Consider the following 11013-nt stretch of genomic DNA (forward strand, 5'->3'; position numbering starts at 1 on the left):
ACTTTTTTTAATTAATTTATGTTTGTTTTCTAATTATTATAGTCCGATAATTTTTAAAATAGTTAAATTAAAATATAACCAAAAATGAAAAAAATAATTAAATTAAAATATAACCAAAAATGAAAAAAATAATTAATTTGTGGCTTGGGCTTGTCCACTATTAGGGTGGATAAGTTTTTTTGTGGTCTGGCCAAATTTTTGTGGCTTGAGCTTGGCCTTGAGCTCCACCATTGTTGGATGCTCTTAGGGATGCAAGGAGATTTGCATAGACCTCATCCTAAAAGCTTACAGATTTCCCAATTCAGTTAAGAGTCAATTTTAAGAAATTTTAGTTCAATGACACTATCGTGATTAATATGTTAGGCAACTAGAAACTCAAAACTTATGAATGCTAAAAAATACTAAAAGAAACAAGTAATTTTTCAACTAAAAAGAAATCCTCAAATACCAAAGCCATTAAAACGTTATCCAGTGAGTACTGACGAATGGAGAAGTTAATAATCATGTGAAGATTATCTCCTGAGCTGAGAATTTAAGGAAGACATTCACAACCAACACAATGTGCATATGTACCAAGACCAATGGGCATATCCATCCCACTTATATACCAAACTTTCCTAGTGGACGAGGTTACATGTACTCCTCAAGATGACGATCCATGATGCTCGAAACACAGTCGAGGAAGACACCTTCACTCGAGCCGGGGAGGACAGAATCAAGAGCTTCTTCCACTATCTCTTCGATGACAGATATCTTCCTCACTGTTTCTCTGCACATCATGTTGCCTATGACGAATGGGGTGAGCCCTTTCTCAGACCCTTTCTTCAGAAGCATAGTCGAGATGCGTAATACACGAGCACAATTATTTGGTAGCTCCCACCCATGGAACTTGAGTAAGGCAATGTCCATCTCTGCATCCATTGCCCTTATATATTCAAGGGTGTCCATGCCAAAAGGCTGGCGAGCTTGAGGCCAGTAAAGCCAGTCGAACGTGCAATCTTCAAACTACAGTGAAGGAAGTAAAGAGATCAGAATGTGCGATTGTAAGGAATGGAAGGAATGGATGACAAGCAAATAAATCTTGTATTTATCAACATATCATAATGAAACGAAACATCTGTATAGGTAATAATGTGGCGTATTTCTAACATGATCCTTGCATACAGACACAGTGAGGTTATGATGTTTGCTATGTGAGCCATTAGAGTTTAACCCATAAGATCCTAACTCAATTCAAAGCATGAAACACAATAATAAGACATTTTAACAGAAGATTGGACGTTCTCATAGGAACAATATACATTATTGTACAACATTTATCACGAAAGATAAAAAAATGAGGTTACATGAATCTATGGTTACTATATAAAATATGATATACGAAGGTAGATGAGAGAGTCATGAGACTTACACTATATGGCAAGCAATATCCATGATCAATAGGGATGAGCACAGTTCGACCATCTTCACTTTTACTTACTAATATATTTCCTGCATGTCTATCAGCATTGGCCATCCTCATATCCAACACAGCAATCTTGTGAACTTCCTCGACGGGGAAGGCACCTGGCCCCATGTCTTCACAACTTCCATTGTTCTCCATGAACATTTGCAATGAACCAGTCTTGACAGAAACACCTCCAGGATGATTAAAACCTTCATGTAGGCATTTCACATAAACAGTAGGAGGAACACCAGCGAAGCCCCTAACATCACCAGAGAAAGAACGATTACCACTCTTTGGATGATCCAGTAAAAAGACAGCGCACTCCCTCAGTGCACCCTCGCCAACTCTTGTTCCCTTCTTCAAACCTTCTCCATCCTCCGATAAGGGTAGCCCTCGAGGGTTATTTTCAGCCAAAGGCTCCTCGTCTGCTGGCTTAAAAACAGACAGATATTTAGTTCCTGAGGAATCAAGCATAAAATATGCACCTCCTGTGCCCTCCAAAGACCTAATTGGATAATTACCCTGGTCCAGTCCCTTCCTAGTAGCATTAATCATGTTGCTAATCTCCAAAGGCAATTCGGTCTTTGGGTTTATAATTACAGGCTCCAATACATTTTCTCTTTTAGGAGCCTTCCTTGGCACATAATCATAAGGCTTATGTTCCCTTTCTACATCACATTCTCTTACATCTTTCGGCTGTGGTGCAACAATTGACAACTCGAAGTTCTTCCCAACTGGTGAGCCCCTAATTTTAACAGATTTCCTAACAAACAAATGTATCACAGCATCTGTATTATCCTTAGAGAGATCATTTATCAACCTCTGATCCTCAATCGGCTTGCCATTCAGCAACACCTCATGATCCTCAATGAGCTCCGATTTTCTTTTTGCAATCTGACGCTTGACATAACCAACATCCCGGCTCCTTTCCACCTGAAACTCGAACTCTTTCCCACAACATGTTCTCACTTTAATAACCTGAAGGTCCTTGAGGCGAAGGACCAAATGCAGAACATTCCCATCACTCAAACCATAGTCCCGCACGAGGGATTTACTTCGAGCCAGTTCCCTACCACCACAGACCAACTTTTGGTTCCTACGTATAATCCCTTTACAGCTCTGGATTCGGACCATCACAGATTCAATTGAATCGGATTCCAAAACCCGCATTGGGACCTTGGAACCCGGCATCGCCACAAATAGCAAAATCGACTCTTGACTATGTTCAGGCGATAGAGGAGGTAAAAATGTCATACTATCCTCACGGACCGGGACAATCGAAACCAATCCCGCAGAAGACATTTTCCTATGTTTTTCTAAACCTCACCTCAGAATCCCCAAACCCTACAAGAAACTACACTACCAAATCCTAAAGAACCAAATATCTAACAACTCATTATATACATGGCTTTCACCTACACACCACAATCTATACCCAAATGCAGTAACCTAAAACTACCCGGAATTCACACAAACACCACACAAACCCTAACAGGATTCGTGATTGGCCATTCAATCAAAACATGACAAATCGAAGAATAGAAAAGCTAAAAAATAAAACTTTTCACAAACGACGCTTCAGGAATCGAATCAAAACAGCGCCTCTGCTATCACCGAATGAATTTCCAGCAGAAAAATGGGTTTCTTACCGAAGAGCAAGGGCCGAGGTAACCGACGCTCTCGGAAGAGGAGAATGATTAAATCGCCAAGAAATTAGACAGAGAACAACGGGCTTCGCGGGGATTGAATGGAGAATAGGTGCAAGGGAGAATTGAGAATTTTCTTCCCTTTTTTTGGTATGTTGTGAGAGAAATTTAGTGATTGGTTGGAGAAGAAGAAAGAAAACGCGGTTTTAGCTGGGCGTTGAATTTCCACTTTCACGGTGATGATCAACCAATTTATTAACGCCGTTATTCATTTTTCTATGACCAAAAATTGGAGTGATTGTACGTCATTAGCGTTGCTGATTGGTACACGTGGAAATTAGCATTCAGTTTTCCATAAATTTTTAAACGTTAAATTAAAGGCTTTTAAATAAAATTTAACTTAAACTCAGAGGTATAAAATTTACAGTCTTTACGCTTATAGCTTTTATAAAAATATCAAGGTTTCATTAATATTTTTTTAAAAAAAATCCGTGCATATAATATGCGTAATTTAGAGCTTGGTTCACTCGAAATGGATCCACGTGGCAAGTAACGTCTAAGAGCATCTCCAATGGCGGACGTCCGGTCGGACGTCGCGACGGGCGACCGGGACGTCCGCCATTGTGGCGTTTAGGGTCGGATACGGACGTCCCGTGAGGACGTCGGGTGTCCTCGGACGTCGGCGCGACGGGCGGGCGGACGTCCGCCATTGTGGCGTCCAGTCGGACGTCCGGTCGGACGTCCCGTTTTTAAATTTTTTTTTAAACTCTATATGTACGACTCGTCGAATTTTATTTCATTCGCACCACTTGGAGTCGCCGGGTCCAACAACGACATCAACGTTCTCCAGTCGTCGCCCCTGTTCAACGCTCAGTGCAATGGCGTTGGTCCCGCCATCAGTTTCGTCGCCAACGGCAACTAGCATAATATGGGGCACTATTTGGAGGATGTGATATACCCAAACTGGCCCGTCTTTGTGAAGTCAATCAAGCATCCGCTCGGACAAAAGAAGACATACTTTGCGAGCCGTCAGGAAGCAGCGCGCAAGGATGTGGAGCGGGCATTTGGTGTGCTCCAGAGTCGGTGGGCGGTTGTGAAGGGTCCTGCACGGCAGTGGCATATTCCCAACATCGGCGATATCATGTACGCATGTATCATAATGCACAACATGATTGTCGAAAATGAAGCTGCGGAACTGACTCAGTGGACCAACGAAGATGATACGGGTGCAGGTCCAAGTCACGGCGTGGCCACCGCGAATGTGAATATGGGGGTACCTCATGGAGAGGTCGCGCGGCTGCGTGCATTTGCCGACATGCGGCAAACAGATGCCCATGTTCGACTTCAGCAGGATATCATCGAAGAGGTTTGGACTCGGAAGGGTTGACGTGATAATGTATGAAGTTTTTTTTTATTAGTATGCAATTTTTTTTTCGAATCATGTATGTTTTTTCCGATGAAGTTGTTAATTTTTCCGATGAAGTTGTTAATTTTTCCCGTAATTTTTTCGAATAATGTATGAGGTTTGGACTCGGAGGGGTTGACGTCAAATTTTATTTCCGTAAATGTAAATTGTTTTATTTGTAAATGTATGATTTTTTTTTATTGCGGGATGTCCTAGTGGGAAGGGCGGACATAGGAGGGGATGTCCTAGTGACGTGGCAGTGGGATGGGAAGTCCTAGTGACGTGGCAGGAGGTGTTTTTGGGAAGTCCTAGTGGATGTCCTAGTGGGATGTCCGCCCACTGGAGATGCTCTAAGATGTGTAGTAATATGCAAACGTATTGGTTCGCTCGAAATCGGTATTAACCTGATTTATCCGCCTATGTTTTAAGATATTTAATTGATTTTGTACTATACAAAATCATAGAATCAGAACTAGTATCATGCAACAATAGCTTCAAACTCTATTGAAATCATTGACATCTTAATGTTTTGATGGCCTTCATTAGTTTTGTATAATTGAGTTGCTGTCCCATATGCTTCTTTTTTTAATTCGTTTGCAAAATATAATAGATATAAAACATAGTAATACAAAGTACAAACATATTTTCATTCTACGATATGTTTCTTTATACATGTTCATCACAACATCAACTAAACAAAATATTGGTGTATGGACACCACAAAAACACTTGAGAAGCAACTTGCATCATATGTGATCTAAGGTTGTGTGAACTGTTCAACCTAAGTCCCTTGTGATCCTTTTGTATTCGGTTGCGAACTTCGAGTACTCACCGATTGCAGCCGTCGTCGTTTACTGGCCTCCTAGAAGCACTCCCAAAAACCAAATGAAAACAACTTAGTCACCAAAAAAAATCCAAAATAAGGTACAAACTCTTACGTATGCTTTCATGAATTATACTCCGATGTTCACACTCTCACAGTCTCACTAACATGCCTGAAACAAGGCTTTGAAGGTTTGAAAGTCGAAGTAGTTGTGGCCCTTGGTGTTAGAAGGTCTCGTTTACATAGATCGTGTGGGCTTATTGTTCGCACAATAACATAAAAACTCCTTTTAGTTAAAAAATGTTGCATTTTACAACTTTAAAATGGAATATATGTCCATTATATACTTTCCAGACACTAGCACAATCTGATAAAAGAGAGACAGATGAAGCACTGTCAAAGTTATGGATTACCTTTCAGTCTAGCAACAAGGAAAGCATTTCCATTTCCAAGCATTTCCATCACTACCTTCTATACCACTCTTTGAAGACACTTAATTATCTTGAATTTCTGCTTCGGATCATAGTCATTTTCTGCCACAGCACCATTCGCAGTTTTCCTCGAGAGAAATGAGCTTTTAAGGCTTTCAGTAACAAGTTACTGTCTTTTTTTTGCAAAGTTGTTAAGGAACTCAGGGTTCCTCTCTGCAGGTGGGACTTTCCACCGAGGTATCATTTTCTCCGGAGGATCATACATGTTAATGCCATCTTTCGTAAAAGTACAAATCGTCAAAAAAAACATGTCCCCCAACATAAAATATCTCCACTTGAACCATCACTCACCAAGTAAAGTGCCTAGAATATTTAGTAAAGAGAAATAATAGCATATTTGAAAAGAAGATGAAAGAAAGAGAGGATAACAAATAAACTTAAGGGGTCAAAGACAGATATCAAGAATATCACAAGGGAAAGAATGTCAGGCACGATAAACTTAAAATATGGAAATGCATGTTGAGATACTTGTTGAAATACTAAAAACATGTTTGGCAGGTCAAATAAGACGAATGCACGAGACAATTCTCTCCCACCAACCATATCAATATGCTCATTATCCATCTAAAGCTAGCAATTAGCATTTCTCAGATTTACATGGATAATCAAATATATTCTTGAATCCATACTGGATAGAAGAACAAACTAAGCCACATCATATAAATACGTAGATTTGAATTGATATGTTTCATATCTAAAAGAAGGCATATGTAAGGTTCTCTATGTTTGAATTGATATGTTTCATACTGGATAGAAGAACAAACTAAGCCACATCATTTACCTGCTCTATAATCAAGGTTCTCTATGTTTGAATGAAGATATTCATGCAACTTTAGCAGCTTTTTGTTCTCCTGTTCGACTTTCATGTCTAGGCCATTAAAAAGGTGAGTTTATCTGTTTCATTCATACGGTGAAATGGGTCTCTTCCCGACAGCTCATTATCTCTCACTTTGAATACAATCTCCCTAAGCCTTTCATCCTGCATCCATTCAAGTTCACTTTCAGCATCGTCTGACTTAAGCTGCGTTAAATCAGTTTCTGAACCCAATTTCCGCCTAGCTTTCTCCTTTGCAAGATGATAACTATCTCTGAAGCCAGCTCCAATCTTGTCCACAATGGGCTCAAATTCAAGGAAATTCTTCTCCATCAATTTTTCCTTCCTTACTAATAGAGCTAGCTCCTTAGTTGTATCATTAACTTCATCAGCAGTAGCAATTGCAGACTCTTGAAGACCTACTGATGTTTCATTCTTTGCAATATCTTAGATTTATGGTTCGTGAGCTTAGGCACTTTTTCTGAATCATCTGTGTCTGTGTCAGTGACGGACATATGTTCTCTCCTTTCATCAGAATCTTCAGCGGATGCATCCTCCTCACTAGGAAGTTCGTTTTTCGGAAGTTGTATTGGAGTTCTGCAGACCGTCTCTTCTCTCAGCGTCACAGGCATGCCTTGCCATTGCCCTGATTTCTTCAATTTTCCCTGAAGTTCATTTCCTGATATCTCCAGTTGTTTATTCAATCCCTTTACCTTAATAATGCTATTAACAAGTTCTTCATTATCAATTTGAGGCCTCTTGAACAACACACCTTTAGGATCTACCTGCACCTGCATTACTTCCACACTAACTTTCACCATCTTCTCTTCCTCCTTTCTTGCTTTCAGTTTCCTTCGCGGCATCACCTTCTCCAACGCTGTGTATTCACCTCTACTATCATTGCCAACAGTGAACAGCCCACTAATTGCCCAAATAAAAGACAAGCCACATAATAATAGCACCCCAATTCTTGACATACTTGGAAATGAAACTGGCTTTGCAAATTTCAACTATTTATTTCAATGTTCACGAATTTGATGCCTTATTTTTTAAGGAGTATATTTTGTGTATATAAAACCTCAAATTCTTATTTGATTTCAGACTAGTTCTCAAAATGTACAGATCATCAAATTCTCATTGTATATTTCACAATTTGCTGAGTTTCACACAACACGCGAACTGCCTGAGATGAAACTGTTTCTTACAACAACAAAAAACTACTCCATATGGGCTTATGAGATCCAGACATTTAGTGCAAACTCCAACACATAAATTTTCAAGAAATTGTCATAACATACAGTTGTGGTATAGCAACACATTTTCAGACTTGAAGTTACATATTTCTGAAAGGGAAGAAAACAACCCAAAAAGATAACAAATGAAGCAGCACTTAGCTGCAGAAATTGGGTATGCAAGCTCCACCATCTGGGTTCTGTTGTTCCTTCCATATTCTTCCTGTTACACGAAGCTTAAGCTCTTTCCTGTCTCCTCCTGAGAAAAAGAGGGCCATATTCCGCTGTATGATTAGGCCATCGTGGCTGTCCCTGACCTTCCGGTGACTGTCTCTGATGCTCCGAGGGGTGCCCTCCCAGATAAGCTTCCGACCGTTTCCCCCGACCTCCAAACTGTAGCTGTAGTTCCGGGCATCCATCTCGTCTCCCATGAATCGAAGAAAAGCCATGTACACGGGAGCCATGCCCAGTTGGAAAGCTTCGAAATGTAGGCAAAAATACTGGCCAAAACAATGGAATACCTGCATAAGAAAACAAACAAGGTCTTCATCAGCATTTCTAAGATTTTACTGGCGAAGGGTGTGATGGATTGTAAGTTCCACTCAGATGTTATCATAGATGAGTTCACTAGCATCTTTCAAATGCAAGTTTCTTGATAAGTTATCTGTATATGCTACTCTGCACAAGATTCCTAGAATTCTAGGGGTGAAGGGTGCAATTCAAATGGATTTCGATGTTCCACAAAGATTTATTCGTTCTAGATTGCAGAAGAGCTCATTATCATCCTCTGAATACAAGTTTCTTAATAAGATTTTGTAAAAACCAAGAAAAGAATTGTGCTCTGGAGTCTGGACAAGATTTCTCAGAATTTTACTGGTGAAGGGTGGAATTTAGATGGATCCCAAGTCCTAGAAAATGTTCATCAATTATAACTTTCTTGATAAGTACTTGATTTAAGCTAAGACAAGAATTGTAATCTGTACAGTAACCAAGTTTAAAGAATCATTTACAGAAACAAGATTAATACTTGAGGAACAATCATTTGCGGAGAAATACTCACAGTCAGCATCCATGTAGCATTCTCTACATCCCGAGGATTAGATTTAACATAACGATGATTGAATGTGCATCCAGAATGCATATCCACTTTGTGATCATCTCGTAAGTGAGCAACTAGGTATGGAATATCCCCACCCACGGAGCACTCTGATCCAGCATAGGGACAGGTGTAAGGCCTAAAATTGCAGGCAGCTTCGTGTTTGAACTTACTATAATAAGGAAAGATCTCAGGGCATCCAAGGGTGGAATACTTGCAAGGAAGTTCAAGTGATTCGGCAACTTTTTCTAGTGCTAAACATCTTATATCACCAAGCTCGTGCCTACAAGTCGGACATTTATTATGGACCCTTACTTTACATGTTGAACAAATGGTATGACCGTTGTGACACTGCAGAAAAAGAGTTTGCATTAGGACAAACAAACAACTAAGCATAATCTGCATAAAAGTGAGCATACCTACAACAGCCAAATTAATTATGTTCGAAGGCAATCTATCAGAGAGGGGGCTGCAAAGGCCCAAACAATCAAGGAAATTCACATCTACATATTTCATATCAGTAGCTTGAAGGTCAAATGCTTATCCAAAAAACATCAATATGCTCAAATTTCATCAGTGTAAGTCTCCTGCCAGCGTTCTACTACAGCAGATGAAATTTATAATGTAGTGCCTCTCAAGTGAGGTGGTACGCCCCTGAACGTATGTATCTCACGATGATAATTTTCGCTCAAATCTGTTTTTGTTTTCTCTCTCCAAATCACACCTTTTCATAATGATGCAGAAAGGGAAACTGACAGATTGGCAGACCAGTATAAACCCCCAATTTAGGATAAATTCCAAGGGTTTAAAGCTATTCTTTTTCTTATCTTCCCTAACATGATCAAGGTAGACAAAAAGTTCATTCATATGCCAAGCTTTTCTGAAATATGAGAAATGAATTTCATATGTTTGCTGGAATTCAACCAAATCGGCGAACCCTAAAATAAGAAAGAGGAAAAAATTGGTGAACCCTAAAAAACAACTATTCACAAATTCATCCCAAATCAAAGTCATCGGGATCAGATTCCATTCATTTCCAAAATTGCAGGTATTTCCAAAAATTCCCAACCTAAAGTAGCAATCAACACGATCCCACAAAAACTAAATTATGAGAATAAAACAAGAAGAAAGGTTCAACCTTGGAGCATACAAACCCATCGCGATGGCATCTAGAAACCCATTTCCCTAAAATATCTTGAATATTCAAAAGAAGACGAATGGAAGAGAGAAAAATAACCTGATGAATTGGAGGGTACATAGAATTGGTGCAAACAGGGCATTCAAGAAGCTCGTGAACACTCGTAGCCGGATTGATAACCATCCCATTCAGATTATTGGCGTTGATATTAGTGTGAGATGGCTTCGAAGACGAAAACTGAGAAGAGATCTCATCTTCATCCATCAACCCATCAGTTACGCATTCAATGCTGGATTCCATTCTGGAAAAATTGTTTACTTGTTTGCTCAGACCAAACGGCTGATCATTTGAGGAAGTTGGGGGGTGAGAGTGCGAGGAATTATCGGGAGAAATTTTGTATTTGGGGATTTCTGAGAGTTGTTTTTCGAGATTTTAATATGATCGTGGAATGGCAACAGGAGCCTTGCTTTTCTTGATGAAGCTTTCTCTTTACTTATTTTTTTATTTTTTATTTTTTATTTTTTATTTTTTAATTTTTATTTTTTAATTTTTAATTTTTTATGTTTTATTTTTTATTTTTTGTTTTAGCTTTTGTTTGAAGTGTGTGTGTGAGAGAGAGACAGAGGCTGGGAAAAATTACAAACAATTTTGATTGATTTGCAAAAAAAAAGGACTACTACTAGCAATTCACTTATTATCAGATCATACACAATGGGGTGCATTTTGCAGTTGCATCGGTTTTCAATTTTTTTAATTGTTTTTATTAAATGTTATTATTTTATCTAAAAAATATATTTTCATTCTTCTCCTCATTTTCCTAGCTCCATTTTCATTTTCTCACTAAATGAGTCCCGACGAGAGCAACTTGAAAGATAATCCGGGACGGGACTATTTTGAAAGAAAAATAGAAGAGGCAAATCC

General features: G+C 39.2%; 2 protein-coding genes across 2 annotated transcripts; both read right to left on the bottom strand.

Moving 5' to 3' along the window:
- Positions 1-418: 418 nt before the first annotated feature.
- LOC121798832 (phosphatidylinositol 4-kinase gamma 4-like) lies at positions 419-3309 on the bottom strand. The gene is made up of 2 exons (XM_042198041.1): positions 1412-3309; positions 419-1005 (listed from the first exon to the last, which is right to left on the bottom strand). The coding sequence occupies exons 1-2, from the start codon at positions 2747-2749 to the stop codon at positions 631-633; spliced, it is 1713 nt and encodes a 570-aa protein (XP_042053975.1). The 5' UTR covers positions 2750-3309; the 3' UTR covers positions 419-630.
- A 4518-nt stretch (positions 3310-7827) lies between these two features.
- LOC121798835 (E3 ubiquitin-protein ligase SINAT5-like) lies at positions 7828-10556 on the bottom strand. Its single transcript, XM_042198045.1, has 3 exons — positions 10192-10556; positions 8919-9305; positions 7828-8379 (listed from the first exon to the last, which is right to left on the bottom strand). The coding sequence occupies exons 1-3, from the start codon at positions 10390-10392 to the stop codon at positions 8017-8019; spliced, it is 951 nt and encodes a 316-aa protein (XP_042053979.1). The 5' UTR covers positions 10393-10556; the 3' UTR covers positions 7828-8016.
- Positions 10557-11013: the final 457 nt, after the last annotated feature.

The sequence above is a fragment of the Salvia splendens genome, chromosome 4 (genome assembly GCF_004379255.2).
Source record: "Salvia splendens isolate huo1 chromosome 4, SspV2, whole genome shotgun sequence".
NCBI lineage: Eukaryota > Viridiplantae > Streptophyta > Magnoliopsida > Lamiales > Lamiaceae > Salvia > Salvia splendens.